This window comes from Musa acuminata, chromosome BXJ3-2 (genome assembly GCF_036884655.1).
Source record: "Musa acuminata AAA Group cultivar baxijiao chromosome BXJ3-2, Cavendish_Baxijiao_AAA, whole genome shotgun sequence".
Lineage (NCBI taxonomy): Eukaryota > Viridiplantae > Streptophyta > Magnoliopsida > Zingiberales > Musaceae > Musa > Musa acuminata.
The window spans coordinates 20464193-20485842 of NC_088350.1; the positions used below are offsets into that span (position 1 = coordinate 20464193).

A 21650-nucleotide genomic window follows, 5' to 3' on the forward strand; every position below is an offset into this window, starting at 1 on the left:
TACACACACACACCATTGTTCATTAGGATTCCTCCAGCAAAAAAACATATATATACACACACACACACTCAAATTTCAAGGGATTAATATTAAAATCATTTAAAAAATAGAACTTATGAATCCTTAGATTAATTAAGATAAGTTAATATGTTATTTGTAAATAAATTGCTGCATAATTATGTATTACTTTGTAGGAATATATTTTTAACTTTATCAAATATTTCCATAGCACTTTATATATATTGGTAAAATTTCAGAATAAAGCTCTTATATTTGAAAAGTTCCTGTAGAGTATCCTAATTGTAAAAATTTTTCATAGAGTATTTTTTTCTAATAACTTTTTTGCCCCTAGACCCCTACAAAGTGGTCTTCACCTTGCTTCGTCGCTCTGCAGTACCATTACCTTCCATCCCATTATCTTTCATCCCCTCTACCACAATTAAAGATATTGTGGAAGGGGTTGTTGCCACTGCCACAACTTCGTAACTCTTCTTTCTCGACAAGGGTGATGCTTTCTTCCACGAAAGCACAACAATAAGAGCATGGCCTTTGTCGAACTTGCCTAGCGACAAGGGTGCAATGGTCCTCATTGGACCCAACGAGGGAAGCATAGTTTCCATAGCTCCTTTGCCTACGACGAGCGTTTACTGACCTGGGATGCTCCACACACATAATCTAAAATTTAAGAATTTTTCACTCTTAAACTTTAAAAAATTCTCACATAACCTCCTTAATAACATGAAAAGATCATTTTATCTCTATCTCCATTAGACCCACCATCCTCTCCGTCCACTAGAGTTAACAAAAAAAGGAGTCTTTATTGTTGTTATTGTCGCTCGCAAACCTCTCTCGTTATCGATCATAAATAAGAAAGGAGCGGGGTGGCTCGTCCTCACCCACAGCCTCTATCGTTTGTTGCTGATGGCCGTGCAACCTTCTCATGCCCTCTTCTTATCATCGAAATTATCTGCGATCCTATTTGGCAATTTTTGTTAATTTATGAATTTTTTTTCAAAAATTTACTTATATATATATATATATATCTGGTAATTTACGTCAGCAACATACCATATTGGGCTTCTCTCTCAAGCCACGTGTTTCGCCCTTTCAGCCCCCATCCCTCGCATCCGTCAGTCTCCAACCCGCTAAACCCAATTGGCCGCCGATTCCGCCGCCGGCGACTCGAAGAATATGTCGTCGTATCTATTCGCCTCTTCGCCTTGTTCGGTTTCTCGCTTCTCCCTTCTTCTCGGATCCTCTATCCCATTCTTTGGCATCAAATCTTCTGCTCCCCGTTTCACAAGGCTTAGGCACACCTCCAAATCTTGGGCCCATCTCTGTACCAGGTCCTCTTCCAAATTGTTCTCTGCTCTGTCGTCGGCTCCAACTGCGCGCGACGATGTTATCATGCTCGGCATCGAGACGAGCTGCGATGACACTGCGGCCGCCGTGGTAAGTTCTCTAAACTTCCGTGTTCTTTGTTTTAGCTCTTGGTGCTAGTTGCTTTGGAGTAGATGCTTTTCGTTTCTATATTACGTTTCGGATGTGTGAGTTGTTTTATGTCGTCTTAGGTTAGAGGTAATGGAGATATCCTTAGCCAGGTTGTATCTTCCCAGGTACGTACTCAAAAGTCTCAAATCCCCTTTTTTTTTTCTCTCAATATAATATTATAAATTATGTGGGCCATGAGGTCGGTGGAGTTTGATGATTAGCAATTTCATTGCAAAGATGTTGTTTTGATGTCCTATTTAGTTTAATATAGCAAACTTGTGGATATTGGGATTAATTTTGTGAACTTTAACCTGGAGTCGATGATAAGCTTATATGTGCGTGTATCTTTTGTCTTTCTGGATTTGTTCAGATTTTTTATTGGGGTATCAACAGGTACAAACAGTTAGATAAACTACTTAGTAATCAATGATTACAATTTTCTAATTGCAATATTAACAAGCTTTGTGTGATTTACCGATGGAAGGCACATGGTTTGCGTTAATCACTGTTTCACACACATAAAGACAAGAGGATGAATTTTAACTGGAGGAGAAGAATAGTGTGAGTGATACTCCATAGTAATCAATATTTTTTTTTCATCAAAATTATATTTATCCTACTTTGTGAAATATGTGGGAAAGCTTCCTGTTGCAATAAGGTAGCAAATTAGCTCATAGTAGGAATTCTCAAGCTAGCATTATGCAACCTTCATATTTCGCACTCCAACAGGGTGGAGGAACAAAAGGCTTGAGACTGTGACTTGTTATGTGACCATTGTTTGTGAGAGGCCACTTGAGACCTTCATATTTCAGCTTTTGTTACTCTCATTGCTTTAAGTTGGAAAATATAGGGCTGTTAAACATAATAGTACAAAGAAATACTTTGAATATACATTAAGAACATTCAGTATATCAGTGCTATGAGATGCTTTGGCAACACAGTTCGCTGGAGCCTATTATTAGCATGTAGTTGGTTTAGGATCAGATAGATTTATACTAGGTTAGTTTTGAAAATGCTTTAATCAATTTGACTTGTATGGTTTGGTTTTTAGTTGATTTTGATCAGCTTCTTTTATATGGTCTTCTTGGCAAGATATATTTTGAAACTAGTTCAACAATTTAACTCACACGGTTTTCTATCGTATTTGTGGCAACTATGATTATGTGTCCTGCTAGCATTTTAATAGATTCTTTGTGGTTTTTATTGTCTATAAACAGAGTTAAAATGAGTTACCAATTCAGAATGGAATTTGAATATAAATCTTGCTTTTGGTGGATTTCATGTGCCTTGATGTCATCATCTTAGACTCTCCTTTCCTCTTTGACTTTATCTGGTAGACACATACTGTTATATATTGAGTCAACATCAGTAATAAATCAAGTATTGAATTCATGTGACACTAATTCCTTTTAATAAAATTCATTGGAAGGTACTAAGAATAAACAGAATTAAGGGGAGTTACCAATTCATGATGAAGTTTTAAATAGAATTCTATTTTTTGGTGGATTGTATGTCTTCTTGCTTCATTGTCTTACTACAACTTTTTTATATCTTATACTTTATCCTGTAGGCCATATAGTCCCTTATATCCTGGGGCAACAATGAATCAAGCATTCAATTCATATGGCATTATTTCCTTCTTATAATATTCATTTAAAGATACTAAGAATTGGAGAGGCAAACTTTTACACTACTATATGTATATATGCATTGGTTTACAATTCTTGCAATTGTGATTAGGAGATGCATCAAGTATAGATTAAAGAAGTAGGTAAGTTAGACTGTCAATGTGGGAAAGACAACTATTTCTGCTATAATAAAAACATGTGCTGTTAGGATAATTAATCGACTTTGTTAGAAATAGAATGTCTCTTTTATGTTATTGAGCCAATAGATGGTGGTTGAGGCTGTACACATTGTTGCATGCTCTATCTCCTTCTCCCTTTGTCGTGAGATTGGTCAATAAATTGATATATTGCACTGAGTGCATATTGTATGAGTGTGTTGTTTAAAATCTCCACAATCTTGTTGAGGTTGAAGTATTCATTTTCCACCACTGTACTGTGTATAGTCTACTACAGAAATAGCATGCCTGTTTTCAACCTTTTAACAGCTAGAGTCATGATTGTCATGTCATAAATGCTTATCAAATGCCATTACTTAAGCTTGTCAGGTGGAACTTTATAATCAAGATCCATCAACATGCTCAAGTTGATTCTACCATCTTTCATATGCCCGCATTTTCAAGTATTGGCATTTAAGTATCGCACAAACTTTGTCAATTATATTTTGAGAACCATTCTATTTTTCAGGTATTGGCATTTAAGTATCACACAAACTTTGTCAATTATATTTTGAGAACCATTCTATTTTTCAGAATTTTTCTTATGCTTTATTGACTGATAACAATGATCTATTTGTGGATTCAAATATACATCACATAAGGTTCGTGGTCAGATTCATGTCCCTCATCACATTTCTCTTTTCAAAGTAATGAATTTTGAGTGATAACAGGCAATGAAGGCATGCACAAAGCAAGCTATACAGAAGTTATAAGCATAAATTTCCTTAAACAATATTTTTAGCCTCCTTGCAAATTATTCTGATTTTCAAATAAGTGGATCATTTGCTATTTGATTTGATTAGCCTAATATGTTCAGCACTATGAAAGTTTGATGATAGATATAAGTAGGGACAATATGCTGGATTTGCTAACCTCTCCACATCAAACGCTAGTCTTCACCAACGATTGTGTTACAAGTTACAAGTTAATCTTTTTTTTGGCCTAGAAATAGATCTAGTCAGGGATAACAAGTGAGTTGAGGATTTTTCTCAAATGGAAGGATGTATGTCACTCTCCAGAAGTTATGATTGAAAATAGAAACAAACTTTTAACACATCAGCGACAATATATGTTTTATGGATTGAAGGACAAATCTTTCTCAAGTTGTGCACATTTACAGTAATATTCTTCTGAGGGTACTATTATACACAAGGGAAAATCTGTAGGACCCTGATTAGAATAAATTAAAAGGTTCCATTGGCAAAGTATGTTGCTTGCAATATAAATTCATAGTATATTATGAACAAAAAGCAAAAAGCTTTCTGTATTTGGGATAAGTCATACCAGGATTTTGAATACCGGTCCGTATCGGCGTATTGAGCTCTGCTCGGTACGATACATATCGGTATATACCATCGGTATGCCCTAGCGTACCGATGGTATACCCTAAAACTTTAAAAATACTTTCACCTATCATGCCAGGGCGTACCTATCGGAATCCCTCGGTAACGGTTGAAATCCGGGGCGGTATCGGTCGGTATGCCTTAGTACCGATCAAAACACTGGTACTGTCCGGTAGAGGACGGTCCGTGTATCGGTATCCTCTTGGACCGATATGTACCGCCCATACCGAGCGGTACACATCAAAATTGAGAACCTTGAGTCATACATCATGTAGAATAACACCTTTTTAATAGAATCTATATCCTGGCAAATAAACCGGAACATATTGGTTTCTGGTTTCTCCTCTGCACCATCTTATTGTACTTGTTGTCAATGTAATTTTTATAGATATGTGACCTTTATTTGTCAAAAAGTCTACTTCGTATTTGATCTTTAAAGATTTTCAAGACCATTTCTTTCTCAGATCTCAGATTATTGTGTATGGTGGTATATACATGCTTAGTTATTAGTGTAAGGTTCTTTTACACTGATAATCAAGCAGTGCGTTAAGTATGATAATTACATATATGTTAATTTATAGTAAATTGTTTCACAAGAAAAAATTGAACATTTAACCTTGGCTTTGTATTTAATCTAATGAAGGCAGATCTGCTTTCACGTTATGGAGGAGTTGCTCCCAAAATGGCTGAAGAAGCACATTCACTAGTTATTGACCAGGTTTGACTTTTAGTTAGTTTAAGCACTTGATGGTGCTTGTTTGAAGTTACATTAGGTTTCATGCCACTTATGAGTTAGTTTAACAGGTTGTTCAACGGGCACTTGATGATGCAAAATTGACTGGAAATGATCTTTCAGCAGTTGCTGTAACTATTGGACCAGGCTTAAGTCTTTGCTTGAGGGGTATGTATGGCATGTACTGTTTAGTGTAATTGGTCTGTTCCATATCACTTTTTTAGATCAATGGGTTGCTAAGAAAGAAAGCAAATGCCAAACTATTTTTCTTCTCATCTCAGAAAACAAGAACACTGAAACACTAGGCACCAATAGAACTTTATGAACTATTGCTTATAGGCATGTGGCAACAGTTCTGCTAAAATTTCCTAGATATTGCAAAAGATATACTGTGAAATTAGAGTCAACAAAAAGCATTTTGTCCTTGTAACATGTGTCGGTTTTCATCATCACTAAGTTATACTATTTCTTGTTATTTTAAATGGGTCTCAAGTTTTGATATTGTGATGTTCTTTTTGTGTTTAAAGATCTTGGTTTCATGAAAAGAATTAGTTGTATCCATCATGTAACATATGATAGAATGCGGACATGTGAAAGTTTAATTTATTGATTTTATTGAACTGCATTACAGTTGGTGTGCAGAAAGCTCGAAGATTAGCTGGAGTCTTCAATTTGCCTATAGTTGGTGTCCATCATATGGAGGCTCATGCTCTGGTTGCTAGGTAAATGTCAAGGCCATTTAATATATTTTTTAAGAAACATTTACCCATGGATTTAAATACTCATCTAATACTGGTTTCAGTAACATCCTGACCTGTATCAACTGGTTGCTAGGTAATAGTTGATGCAACTGGGACACCGGGTAGCATCCTGACCTGTATCACCAAGTACCACTGAAAAAATGAATGATAAAAAATTTAGAATGGTTTGAAACTATATGTAGCATTGTCTTGGTCCAAAGACTCAGAACTGTTAGTAGTATTTGATATATTTATTTCAATTAATATCTTAAACCATTCATGTAACATTCTTTCTTGTGTAAGGTTTACATTTCTCAGGTCCTCAATCCATTTTTCAGGCCCACCCAGTGCTTGCCTGGGCCACGCTCGGTTGAACTCACCTGCTCAGCCTACTAGTTGGGCCTTGCCTTGCCTGGGGGCCTAGGTGAGCGGCCGATGACTTCACTGATTATAATCCTAGAAAGATTAATATAAATGACAAAAAAAATCATGTTATCCACATCCTTTTAGTCCTTATGTTGAAGATATTAAACCAAAGCCTTTATTATAGAATAGTGTGGCCATTTATGGTATAGCATAATTTCATTTTGCCCACCCATCACTCACTTTGTCACACAACTCACCTGCTTCATGCACAATTTGGTTTCATCAACCATCTCACAATTAGTACATGATGATTGTACATCTTGTAAGGAGAAAGTTAATATAGGCATAAAGAATACTTGAAAATTACTAAAATATGAAATGGATTGAAGGCCTTAATGACCCGATGCAGATAGGTACATGTTATTGCTGATGCAGATAGGTACATGGCATAATGTTTCGTAACAGGGTTCAATGCGAGTCCCATATGCCACATGGCTACTGTCACCTTCGTTAACACAAGATAGGCATCAATATATGTGGTGGCTATTGATGCTTACTGCCGTGCAGATAATAGTCTTAGGAATCACATGCACACCATATTCACGATAGCATAATTAGCTATGGAAGTGCCATGTTAGCTTCTTATCAAATCCCATTGGTCTATGGATGAGTGAATGCTGGGATTTCCTTCAGCTTCTTCAGTATCAGGTGTGTACCAGACAGTCTGACAAAAGAAACACAAGTGAGTTAGGTGTTTTAAAGAAAACTACTAGTAAGTGAAACAAGCTTTATCATTGGTTGGCATTTTATAATGAACATTAAATTTAGTTTGTTTCTTACATGTGTTACAAGAAGCAAAAATAAATGATTATGAATCTATGACAGACTAGATGGATTTGATTATGTAACAATTTTCTGAATCTGTTGAGAATTATTCTTATCTTTTGCATTTACTGGAATTATATTTCTCTAATGGTAAACTATCTCTTTCCAGGCTGATTGAGAGGAACCTTCAGTTTCCTTTTTTAGCACTTCTTATTTCAGGTAAATCACTTATGCTGACACTTTTGCGACTGAACTTACAACATGTAATTTATGTTTTTTCATAAGAAGTACCATCCATAAGTATACTGGCTGCTTTCATCCAGTTGCAGATCTTTTACTGTAACAAGTATTTTCTATTTTGTTGTTGGAATTGGCAGATGATCGAGCTTCACACTTGTGTAGATTATTTTTTCCACTACAGTGGGGAAGGCATGCACTTCTGCATGTCTTTGTTGGTGACTGTTATCTTAATTTGTTGTTATGTTTATATTTTGAATCTGTAAGTTACATGTAGTGTGTAGACATAATGACAGGAGGGAAAACAGCAAAAGCATTCTTCTGAGTCTTTGTTTATTTTTTTTAACAGATCACTGCCATATGTGTGGTTTACTTGAATGCTTTCCATAGTCAACCAACACCTTGTATTTTCTAGCGCCCTGATCATATTCTACTGATGGTTGAATGTCTAAGTATCTCAAACTCAAGCCTACACCATAAGCAGAAGAAAAAATGCACAGTTTCATATCTGATTCAATCAATCAGGAATGAGAAGCATCAGAACCCTTTGATTAGGATTCTTTTACCATGTTAATTATTTTACCAATGGAATGCAGGCCTAAGCCATATATTCTTGTTATTTATTTGTCAGGAGGGCACAATCTTCTTATTCTTGCTCACAAATTAGGTCATTATCTTCAACTTGGAACAACAATAGATGATGCAATTGGTGAGGCATATGACAAGACAGCGAGATGGCTTGGCCTTGACATGAGGAAAGGCGGTGGCCCTGCTCTAGAAGAGCTTGCTCTTGAAGGTGATGCGAACTCGATTAATTTCTCGGTAAGTTTGATGTTGATAACTTTTAGTTCTTAAGTACCATATATAACATAGGGCAACCGTCACAAGTAGTCATTTATTTTAGTTTAGTACTATATTATCAGGAGAGGTGAATAACTTATTGTCCTTATCTTGCTCTTTTCTCAGATTCCTATGAGGCAACACAAGGACTGCAATTTCTCATATGCTGGTCTAAAGACACAAGTTAGACTGGCTATTGAATCAAGAAAGATGTAAGGAAATTGTCACTTTACCATGGTTATGTTTTTGCATTTAAACTTAAAGCACAAAGCCAAGCACATGAGAAGTGGAACTCTGTTTGAAGGTTTGGAACAAACAAAGAATTAGATACTCAAATCGAACTGTGCTGAGGGCAAAAGAGGTGTGTGTGTGTGTAATTCTTCAAGAAAAGTTAGAGCAGTAATTTTGTCATCTCTTGAATTGAGGGATTGCAACTAGAATCGGATGGCCTTTCACTGTTGATTAGTTGATGCCTTTGCAGCAAAAGAAAAAGGAAAGGGGAAACTTACAGGAAAAGAAATGTTGGATGGTTTAAACTATTTGAGCAATGAAGGGAAGGTGTCTAGAAGTACTGTATGAATGTTGAATTGGATGACATCATTGGTAGAGATGTACAAAGATGTCATCATGCTCATGGAAAGATATAGATAGCACCAAACAAGGTTTGAAAAGATGTGTGGCACATTGGCATTAAGCAACGTTTGTCGTCTTGTACCAGCATCGACTCCTTATCGGGCCAGTATATTATATATAAGCCATAATTGAATGGAAATTATAGGCTATATGGATCGAAAATTGAAATTTATCTTTTCGGATCCATCGAGGAAGAACTTTGTTACACATTCCTTCATCGAAGAAAGTTGTAAGTTGCTTCTTTTGATCTTGAATTACCTAAAAAGAAGATGTGATGTTGGATTAGGTGTCAAAACTCCAAGATTTGAACAAGATAAACTTTCGAGATGCCATTAATATATACCTGCTGCTAACACCAACTGAAATTGAATGATGAAACTCTATGGCTGATGGATCGGGATCCTTGATCCTTTGAAGTAATATCTCAATATGGTTGGTTTGTTTGACAAAATCTTGGAACTGATCCCATAATATATTATATTGGAAAATCATGCATCATTGATGCATCATTATGGTAATAGTTGTTGCCTCATCGTCATCACAACACTTGTAACACCCTTGATTAGTCCCACATCGAAAGTGGACAGGATTAAGATTGACTTATAAGGGTCTGATGAGTGTACTACTATAAACTTCAGCTTAAGCATTTTGGTCAGTGGTTTAGACCAAACGAAATTGATAGGCCAATTAGCCCATCAGGCCCAAGTCATTACATTTGGTATCAGAGCCGACCTAGCATTTGGGTATGGTGAGGAGGCTCGAGTAGGAAAGGGCTACCCGTAGACGGAGTCAGAGGACTCGTCACGGCGTGGAGCCACCACTGGGCTACGCCTCACATGCACTATGCTAGGATTTGATCTGGGTTATGGTGGGGCTTGACGAGGACGTCAAGCCTTTGAGTGGGGTGATTGTAACACCCTTGATTAGTCCCACATCGAAAGTGGACAGGATTAAGATTGACTTATAAGGGTCTGATGAGTGTACTATTATAAACTTCAGCTTAAGCATTTTGGTCAGTGGTTTAGACCAAACAAAATTGATAGGCCAGTTAGCCCATCAGGCCCAAGTCTTTACAACACTTGTCCTAGGAGCCTCCTAAGGTAAGTAAGATCATGTAGAACATGTTTCTCTGTGGTGTCAGGACAATCAGACCCCAAAACATGACCAACTATCACCAAACATCTGTTAGCTATGATCAAGCATCAATTGGCTATGAGATCCTTCGTAATATGGACTATGAATATAATGAGCTCCTATCATAATTGAAATTGTAGAGGCTCTATTGCTCAAAGTCACTGGCTGCCTTCTCCTTTCCTCCATGCTGATCATAAACAAGATGTGTGGATCTTGGAATTTGAGTTTTATTATATCTTGGGTTTGAATTCCCTCATTTATCTAAATTAATCGCCACTATCACCAATTGGGGAGATTAAACACATTTTAATGAGTGAGAATGAGTGAGTGTGAGCCAATGAAATAGGGGTAGGGTGGGGCTTTGATAAGCTCAAAACAGCTCCCAACGGTCAAATTGACCCTCAACGGTTGAAATGGTCAATTTATCTTAGTACTAGTCGAAATCTGATCGTACCATTGGTAATTGCTAGATCTCAACCTTATCAGGCGGTATGTGAAGCGTATTGACTATTACGCTTCACAAATTCAATGTAGCGATTAAGTTCGCCTTAGCAATCCAAATCGATTTACCGACCAGTCGATGGTATGGTTAGCGATTTCAATAGGTGCTCGGGTGCTCGCCTAGGCGCTTGGGCGAGGCGGGGCCCGAGCGCCTCGCTTCAAAGAGGCGCCGCCTAGGCGCTCGCCCGAGCCCAGGAGCCGGGCGCTTCGGGCGAGCGCCCGGGTTAAACCAGGCGACCGAACCAGTGTTTTACGTTTGGTTCGATCTCCGGTGCTTCAGTTGGTTCGATTGAACTAACTAAAGCACCGATATCAGCCTTCCAACATCCCTCTCGCGACTTCCCCAACCCTAACCTTGCTCGTCGTTATTGCTGCCACTGTCGTCGCTCCTGCTGTCGTCGCTCGCCGCTCCTGCTGCCATCGCTTGTCGCTCCTGTTGCCGCTGCTCGTTGCTACCACTGTTGCTCCCGTTGCTCGCTGCTACTACTACTGCTGCAGCGGCTCGCTGCTACCGCTGCCACTATCGTTGCTCGCTACTACCGCTGCCACTATCGCTGCCACTGTCACCGCTCGTCGCTCCCGCTCCCGCTGCTTGTTGCTACCGCTATCGTTGCCACTGTCGCCACTCGCCTCTCTCGCTCCCGCTCCCGCTCCCGCTTCCGCTCCCGCTTCCGCTGCTCGTTGCTACCTCTTCTGACATCGACTCGATAGTATACTGTTAACAGTATATTAACAATATACTGTTAATTGTATACTAGTAACAATATTTTTTATTTATTAGATTAATAATATATTATTTTGATTTTAATACTTCTAATTTTTATTTATTTGAAATTATTATCATTGTTTTGAATTTTAAGATTTTTTTTGTTAATGTAATATTGTGATTTTGTAAGATTTTTTAATTTAATATCATATTTTTATTTAAATAATTATATTTATTAATTATATTATATATTTTTATATTTTAGCGCCTCGCTTCGCTCGGGGGAGTGCCTGGCCGAGCGCCTAGCGCCTTAGGCGTTTTTGGACCTTGGTGCCTTTTGGCGCCTAGCTCTTTTTAAATCACTTGGTACGGTACGTACTGACATACCATTTGTCGGTATGGTGGGGTATACTGACAACACAGAAAAATGGTTAAAAATAGCTAAAAAATTCCTAAAAAATAGAACAAAAGTTAGATTAGGGTTTTTAAGTTAAAGATAAATATAAATTTAGTATAATTTTAGCAAAAATAATATAAATTATAAAAGAATAGTGGCATATATCTTTTCCAGGTTTTAAGTAGCTTTGTGGTATATTTCAGACTATCTTTTTATTAGTATTGAATTATCGATAAAGAAATAATTTGAATTGTTAGATTATTTGTTAAACAACTTAAACTTTAAGATTCAAATGAATCAAGTAATCGATTGATGGATATACCTAGTTCTACCACCAAAAAGAATGACGGGACTCCACGGGCGGTGAATCGGGGTCCTCGATCCTATGTATTCATATATCAATTTGATATATGTGTTGGACCTAATCCAAAAATAAATCTCATGACATAGTATACTAATACATTGTATGCTATTAGTGCATTAATGTGGTGATGGTCGTAGTCTGATCGTCATAAACCATACGTGTCCGAGGCATCTCCTGAGGCAAGCATGATTGTAGCATGTATTAGTGCGGAGGTTGGAGAATACTAGAATTTCTACTTTCGCCATTGATCTGTTACTTTGTATCATGAGATCGATATTGTACAGCTGCTCGAAGAAGAATGACCAACTATCACCGTATTATTATTGGTTGTAAGACTCTTCATAATATGATAGCTTTGAATATGACGAGCTCCGCTCTCTATTTACGTTATGTAGGCTCTATCGCATCTGCTTAAAAGCATCCATTGCCTTCCCCTTTTTTCGTGTATAAACTTGACCAGTACCTCGTCGAGCTTCATGATTTGAATCATAGGTGGCGTGTGTAAAATAACTGTTATTAGGTCCATGCACCACCCTTAAACTGTGTAGACGGGACTATTGACTCGGCGTTGCCATCATTATTAGTTAGGGCACTACTGTCCACGTAGTTACCATGTCTCCGGGTCGAGCCAATTGCTAAATATGATTGAGAAGGTGTCTCGTCATTTGACTCGATTTTTTCCAACAGTGCTACTAATGCTACTACCTTCTCCTTTGCCTTTGTCTTTGCATGCTAGGCGGATGATTTTTACGGTTTGGTTTCTTTAGTTCCTTAAGTAGTTTGACTCGATGTTGTTTGACTCCTTCAGCTACATTCGGACTGAGGGGGATCTTCCTCTTGCTAGGGATATGCTTTGTCTTCTTCTATTGCCTCGGTTATAAAACTTTAAGGACGTGAAGGATCTCTCGCCTCATCAAGTAAAGGATCCTTTTGGTTCTCCGTTGCTATGACCTACTCTAATATCAGCTATAAATATACGTTGTAGTATTGGAGGTCGATGGGATCAATATCTAGTTCCTCTATCTTTTTGTGCAGCTCAGTACACCACAACCTCACTCGTATGTTGTAGTGGGCATATATCAGTTTTTCTAATCGTCTATATGATAATTTGTTGCGGACCTCCGTGTGAATCAATGTGAATGTTGACTAGTTACGTTCGTAACCACTCGATGTCATCGTCAACGAAAGTACACGGATGATTACTTTATTTAAATTTGGTACATCCCCTCCAAATTATAGCCACCACTTGGCTGCAAAAAGATATAAATATGACTTTATTAGGATAACAAATAATTAATGTCAAGTATAGTTTATAATCAACATGTGTGTAACTTTCCGTTACTAGGATCCATATTGTAACGACATGGTACTGCTACACCGTTGGAGAATGAATCGATTGTTTTCCGAAATAATTGACCCTCCATAATAGCATCGATTGTATTGACAAAGTTTGACAAGAGTCGATATATAATATTTCTTAATGTTGACAATAAATTTGATCGCATTCCAAGATTATATTGAAATTGAATGACTGGATTTAGATAATACGCTACAAGACAAATAATTTTGTTAGTAAGAATTTTTTAAATATTAAAATTTATTGATTAAATTACACTGAATATGAATTTACTTGCATTATGGATGTCTTGATTCATATGAATTTCGATCTTGCGATCAATGATATCTAAGTATTGTTCGGCCTTAAGATCATTTGTGAATGCTTTCTTGACCTTATCTTTTGCTGTAATCAGTATATGCCTAAAATAAGGCATTTGGGGATGCTTGTCCATATTGACCTTACGGAGGACACCGTAAAGTGGTTCCACTCCTATTATAATTTTATTCATAGTATTCTAAAATATAGAAGTCTTTTCCACCTTTTTTCTATCGCTCGATCTCGAAGACTTAGAATCAGACCATTCTTGTAAGGTGACTACTGTCTTGAGACTCTACTTCTTTTGCTGTATTGATTTGAAGTCAATGAAATTTGTAGTAAACCGAGCGACTCTAGGTCGGAGTATCTTATCATCTGTATACTTTTGCATCAGAGAGTATACCCAAAGATGATTATATATAAACTTTGTGATCGATTGTGCCCAAGCTACACACTTGTTGACTTATAATAGCTCGTCAATATCCTTCAACATTAGATCCATGCAATGAGCTATACATGGAGTCCAAAACAATATTTTCCTTTTTCATCAACCGTAAACCAAAATTTTCAAAATTGGCTCCATTAGCGACGACTCTCTAGATAATGTACTATGGTCTGATTTCCTTTACCACGGTGTTAATTAGGTTCTCAATATAGTTTGCATCTCGAATCTTGTTGGAAGTAATAATTGACTTATGAAGAAATATCTGTTTGTTGCAATACATAAGAAAATTGATGATACTCATTCTTGTTGGCCCTGTCCAATTTTTATACATCAGTGTCACCTCATATTCGTCCCACTACTTCTTGAAGGATTTGATTCAATCCTTCAATTCTATCACCTCCTCATCTAAGTATATCTTGTGGATCTCCTTCGATGTTGGAGGTTGGATCCCTGTGTCAATCTTTTGAATAGAAGAGACAATGCTTTGATAATATAGACCTTAGGCTGTGTTTGCTGGAATCTTGTGGAAATTGAACAATAGCTATTGCCTTCTTAATATCCCGTTTTTTTTCTTTTGTATATGCATCATCAATCCGTGTTTGCTTTGTTGTTTATGAAGGATAGGTTTGCGGATCATATCAATAATATCTAGTGGTGACCTCCTGCCAAGTCTTCTAATAAAACTTCAGATTCTACCCTACCTCATGCTACCAATCCGACTTAGCTTAGGAGGAGGGGTAGTTGGATGCCACATGTTGGCCGACGTCTAGAATCCTTGTGGTGCAAACTCACTACCACTGCCACTCCCATTGTGAGTCAGGTTGTTGATGCCTCATTGCTTCCTTATACATGTATTGATGCTCTAGTGATGCACGAATACCAACTCTGAGATTCGAGTCGATATCATCGCTATGACCCTTATAGTCATCATAAACCGACTCATACGTAGCTCTGTAGTATTCTTAGTTAGCTCTTGCCTTTTTTTTAATTATATCTGCTCTTGCCTATTGTAACTTACCTTAAAATGATTTATGGACCTTTGTTAGAATTTTCTTGCATTTTGTAATATAGGAATACCCGCCAGCCAAATGTATCTTCACCCGAGTGATTCCTCCACCTTTGTCGATGTAATCATAATAAATGTATTGCAAATGATGATGATTACTGTCTATCTTTCGGGCATAATTCTAAGCGTCATCATATGTCTATTTCTTTGGTGTCATGTTTTCACCAAAATTAAATCAAATAAGCAAGCTACGATTAGCCTTAATTTGAAATAATTATACGTAATGAACCTTACTTTGCCACTATAAATATGTCAATCAATCTATTTGACATTAAACATAGAATTGACTCAATATAGATCAAATTATGATGAATTTATAATTAAATACACTAATCACAAAATTAAAAACACTAATTATTCCTTAATTAGCTCTCTTTTGCCATAATAAATATGTCAAACACTCTAATAATTATTAAATATATAAAATTTACCCAATATAGGGTCAAATAATGATAAATTTATCATTAAATACACTAATTACAGTATTAAAAAAGTTAATTAAACCCTAATTAGCTTTATTTTACAACTATAAATATATCAAACACCCTAAGAGACAATAAATATATAATTTTGATCCAATATAGATTAAATTATAATAAAATCATCATTAAATACGCTAATCACAAGATTAACATGGTTAATTACTCCGTAATTGTTCCTCTATCACCACTATAAATATGTCAAACACTCTAATAAGTATTGAAAACATTTAATTGATCAAATATGGGTCAAATAATAATCAAATCAATATTAAATTCACTATTCACAGAATTAACATAGTTAATTAATCCCTAATTACTCATCTTTCACTATTATTAACATTTAACCCATTGAATTGACCTAATATGGATCAAATTTTGATTAAATCATCATTAAAGCCACTAATCAATAATCGCAACATTAAAAAACTTAATTAAAATCTAATTAAACCATCACAAACATGTAAATCACCTTAGTATGCGTAAAATATAAAGATTTGACCCATTAAGTCTTTAATTTCGAAAAAATCAGTATTAAACATACTAATCACAATATTAAAGGTCTTAATTACTTCCTAATTAATACTATTCTATCATCGTAAAGACCTTAAACAACATATTAAACATTGAGAACATAGAATAGGTTTAATCATCTCATAAATCATAAAAAAATTGGGAAAATGCATACATGTGATTAGAGAGCTCTTCCTCTAACTTAGGTGTTAATCCTTCTTAATTAGCCTTCAAAGCTTGATCCAAACCACAAATTGCAGCTTTGTATAGTTTTAAGAGTACAAATGTGAGAATAAGAGAAAGGAGTGAAAAAGAGATTAAAAGTAGGAGAGTTTGAGAGAGTGAAAGGGGGTGGTATTGTATTTTGGTATTGGCTGGTCTCCAATGCTAAAACGCTAAGATCTGCCCAGTCTGAACTCTGAAGTGGCATGTGGTGTATGCTTTCAGTATGAGGCAGCCTGCATAAAGGGCCCAGCTTGGACTGGTAAATACTGGTCAGTGCACATGATACTCACTCCAATTTAGACCATGGCACCAAGTCATGGTAGGATGAGAAATTAGTTATACGTGGCCCTGACAATGGAGATCTGTGGTTGTCTACTTGAAGGTGCCACAATATTGTTGTGAAATCTACATTATAAAAATGGACCTGACAGAATCATTTTGAAATAATTTGTTAATCCAAAAGGATCTGCAAGGAACTGCCTTGTCTGTATGGCACTTGCATTTGATATGTAATTTGAGACATAGAAGAAGCATACAGAGAGGAAAAAAATGATCTATGGTTCTGTACCACATGTGGTGAATTTTATGTTTATGAGCCATGATATTGAAGTTGACTTCTCATCAGAATTCTTCACCCTTTCTATTTCAATTTTGTCAACAAGAAAAGATCTCAAGCATTCTTCAATTTTGTAAAAACAATGTAGAATGTAAGTACTTTTAGAAATCCATCAAGTCAATGATGGTGATGTTGTGAAAATCCATTTAAAAACATGCTTAGTCCACTTGTGGAATACTGCATTCATATGATTCATGGAACCCCTTTGGTTCTTGTAATGCATAGAACACTGACATATTTTTGATGGCTTACAAGGCATTTAAAATTAGACAATCTCAGATGAATATTAAGTGCTGGTCAGATACAGTAACACTGCAACATCATTTTTTTTCATTCTTTCATAAATACCTCTAAGATAAAGGCACTATTGCTGATTCAGAGGCATAAGACCAATGTCCTTTGTATCTGGATATGCATGACATCAGAAATTGAGACAAAAATCTCTTTGAAATGAGTTGGTGAGGTGTTCGTAGCCTTTTTGTAATATGGTATAGACATATCACCAAGTTAGTTCAGAATCTAGAGAGGATTTTATACATTCATTCTTTAAGCAACCCTCTTTACGTTTTATAATCTTATCCTTTAAAAGGTAATTCTTTGTATGTTATCTGCAGAAGCATGGAGCATAATCCCATTTCTTTGGCAAATTTGGATGATAGAAGATCTCGAGCAGATATTGCTGCCTCTTTCCAGGTTGGTACACACTTCCTTGAGAAGTTAAATTATTTGCTAAATTGTATAATGTAGCTTCAAGCTAAATGCTTTATCTAGAGGGTTGCTGTATTACATCTAGAGGAGAGATGTCAGCGAGCAATTGAATGGGCATTGAAGATTGAACCTTCTATTAAATATTTGGTACCTGAATTGTTACTTTGTTTTGAACTGAAATGTGCCCATTTTTTGTTCATAATACATGCATAGTTTACTTCCCTTGTATCTTGTAGGTTGTTTCAGGAGGTGTTGCATCAAATAAGTACGTCAGAGCTCGTCTGAGTCATGTTGTAGAGAATAGTGGCTTAGAACTTGTATGCCCTCCTCCAAGTCTTTGCACTGACAATGGTATGGAAGCTTCATGATTTCTTTCATAATTTGGGTAATTGACATGACTTTAGTATGATATACCATAGCTGAGATGCTAATGCTTTTGAAAGTGCTGTTCTTCCTACTGCCCAAATGAACTGCTCGAGTGGCCAAAGTCGCCTGCCTAGACACTTCAATTACTATGAAACTTGCACTAGTACATGTAATAGATTTACTGTAATATGCCCATTCCTTATTGTGGAACATGAAGTATGATACAACATATGTTTGTAATGGCAGTATGTTCATATCTAGGTAATTTAGGATGGTTCCAAAAGAATAGTTATGTGCATGTTCCAATTTTTTTGACATGTTTGGGCTCATGATGTTTGCTTTTTTTTTTCAAGTTATGAAGTTTAGGAGCAAAGAACGTTTGGTTTTCAATGTTGTTTTATCTGCTTTGAACATCTAATTTTGACAAAATCAATTTGATGATCATAATAGGTGTTATGGTTGCTTGGACTGGGATAGAGCACTTTCTTTTAGGAAGATTTGATCCTCCACCACCTGCTGACGAGCCTGAAGATGCTATGGTTTGTCCTATGATTCTTTTTAATTATGAGGAACATGCTTAAATCATCTAGTGGTTGTTTTCATCTGTAGGTATAGTTTTTCTTTTTTAGTTTACTTTATGCACACTTGTTAGGTTTTTCATTATTAGTTTTAATTAAGGCAGTTCCGGCCATTTACATATTATATCAGTTATAAAAGATATAAGTGCAGTTCTTCAGCAATTTGTAGCATTTCTTGTGAATGTAAATTCCCATGTGACATCTACTTGAGTGAATAGGTTGCTTTAATGGCTAGTCTGCTGCTGCATTAGCTTCTCTGCAGATATGGGAGATCTCCACTAGGGTGGAGGTGAATAAGCTGCTAAAGGTTGTGTTTGTTCAGTGATTAGGAAGGCTTTATCAGTCCCTTTCTTGCTAGCTTTCAGCCAAAAGACGGCATTACTCTTTCCAGGTTCTCTCTCCTTGACACCATTAATTGCAACATAGACTTTTGATTCCATAGGAAAGGAGAAAGATGAAATTGGTCAGCAACAGATAAGAGCATCATCTTCATTCTTGACATGTTTGGAACCAAGGATTGCAGCTTGGTGGCATGAAGATGTACCAAAGTACCAATACCTTTTTGCCACAGTACCATTTGTTATTGTTCCTGTGGGCATGCCACTTTTCTGGGTGTGAAATTGTCAAAATTTAGCCTAGTCATAAAGTCCACAGCTCTAGCACAAGTCAATATGTTGAGTCGATGTCTCCATGGTACATTTTGACTTGTATCAGCATGTGTCAATCAACACAGTGATCCTTGCTTAGCACCTCTCAGGAGGATGGTATCTTACTAAATCAACATTGATGCAAAATTGTGGAGAGCGATCTGACAAAATTAAAGGAAGGAGAGCTGGAAAACTCATTTGACTGAAATGAGACCCTTTCAATAGTTTGGACATGTTTTGTTTGATCAGCCAAGCGAGGTCAATCTGATCAATCCAACTCTTAGAAGTTTACACCAGAGTTTGCCATCTTCATACATAGAAATTGTTATGTTAAAGTTTGGGGGAGTATGATCATGGAAACGTATTGAGATGATGCATATTAAAATTTGATGTGAGGATGCCATGAAGAGTGAAGATAAATTCTTTTTTTATAAAGTTAGAAGGTTCTGCAAGAATGGTTTTTCTTGGCCTAGAAAAACTATCAATACTATGTATCAAGGGAGGAAGAATCCATCAGGTTTGTAGTAGCGGTTCAAGAATATCTGATATAATTATGACTTATGAAGAGCAATATAAAGATGAGTAAGTCACAAGTGTGACTTCCTAGCATTAGATTTGTAGCTGCACTGAATCTCCTTGTTCATTTCTTAACTGGCGTAGGTATGATTTTGTTTACTTGGCAGATATATTCTTTATTGTGAGTTGTTTACTTGGTAATGTAACTTATCCTAGAGAAAGAATTATGCTTCTGTTGATGATCCAGAAGTAAAGCATTTGTTGTCGATTGCGTTTACATGATGACTTCCAAGCTTTGTGCAAGTAATTTTTTGGTGAGTGAGTTCAGACTGGCTATCCCATATAAAATCATTTAGCTGTACCTGTAATACAATTTGTTGCCATCATGAGCTTGTCTTATATCATTGTTTATAATCAATCTAAAAAGCATGAATATTTTTAAGGACATGCTATTTGGTGTATGTATAGAATACGAAAGCTCTATGTTTAGTCGAAATCTACTGTTTGGTTTGTTGCATTGTCATATATATTTTGTTTCATATTGTATAGGTATCTATAACGTGCCCATGCTTCATATTTATCTGCTAACCTTTTGATCCAATAAGTATTCTGCATGTAGCCAATGCGACATTTAAATTATTCTTTTAACTGTTTGACTTTCATCGACAGTTTGAGTTGCGTCCAAGGTGGCCGTTGGGTGAGGAGTACTCGCAGGGAAAAAGTGAAGCCCGTTCACTGAAAAGAGCCCGTGTTTTCCCATCCCTCACATCAATGATTCAAGGCTCAGTTCAGAATTAGTTGTAGCTTTGTGATCCATAAGCCGACACCACATACCAGAGCTTGGAAGAAAAATACTTTACAAGAGCTCTCGTTAAACTTGCTTACATTTTGGCATTTGTTGGCAGTATCAGCTGATCATCCTATTAGCTTGTGAAGCCAACAATATTCGAAATCCAAAATCTTGTGGCGGCAAAGCTCTCACTGAACATGTAGAAAACAAAGAGGAGGTTGGAGATGTAATTTATGTTTTTATTTAGGGAGGTTTGCATCGGAGACAAAATTAAATAGCAGCAAGTTTCATATAAGCTGTCTGTGCAACCGCACTAATTTATTAAACCCAAAATTTTCTTTTCCACTGTCAAGTTGGTCAGGGTTTCTGTTACTGATGTATCTGTTCATGATTAAAATTTTTGTTGTATATAGAGAAAAATGTTCCAAAGTTCCTTTCAATATCTGGTTGGTAGAGTGGAAAGATTGAAATTTTTGATCGATTACATTGGTTATATAGTTTCAGTATGTGGTATTGGCAACTTGATGACTTTAATAACACTAGCAAAGTGATGGGCTGATAGTCACATTCTTTTGTTCTGAGTGTATATTAAAAGCTAGAAATATGCTATAATTATATAATTGACTGGCTTATATTACTGTGTTGGTTTTCTATTAGAAAATATATAGAGTGATATTTTTAGAAAATATTCATATTTTGGATATTTCTCAAAAGGTCACCCCTTCTTTGTTTTTTTGTCAAATAATATCTTTAATTAAAAAATTAAAATATCACTCAAAAGTGTTTTCGGTAAAATTTATCTTTTCTTATTATTTTTAATTGTTATAGTATTTTCATTTGATTTGTTTATGGTGTTTTTCAATAACGTTTTCAGTGTTTTATTGATGTGTCAAA

General features: G+C 36.2%; 1 protein-coding gene across 2 annotated transcripts; it reads left to right on the forward strand.

The window, feature by feature from the left end:
* Positions 1–1071: 1071 nt before the first annotated feature.
* On the forward strand, positions 1072–21198 carry LOC135582781 (probable tRNA N6-adenosine threonylcarbamoyltransferase, mitochondrial). Of its 2 annotated transcripts, none has more exons than XM_065137934.1 (13): positions 1072–1452; positions 1572–1616; positions 5321–5395; positions 5482–5578; positions 6042–6132; positions 7511–7560; positions 8210–8400; positions 8545–8630; positions 17766–17844; positions 17923–18006; positions 18096–18210; positions 18676–18764; positions 20636–21198. In XM_065137934.1, the coding sequence occupies exons 1-13, from the start codon at positions 1192–1194 to the stop codon at positions 20762–20764; spliced, it is 1392 nt and encodes a 463-aa protein (XP_064994006.1). In that variant the 5' UTR covers positions 1072–1191; the 3' UTR covers positions 20765–21198. The 2 variants fall into 2 exon arrangements, with proteins under 2 accessions (XP_064994006.1, XP_064994007.1); XM_065137935.1 differs by having other exon boundaries at positions 1424–1452; positions 5325–5395.
* The last annotated feature ends 452 nt before the right edge of the window (positions 21199–21650 follow it).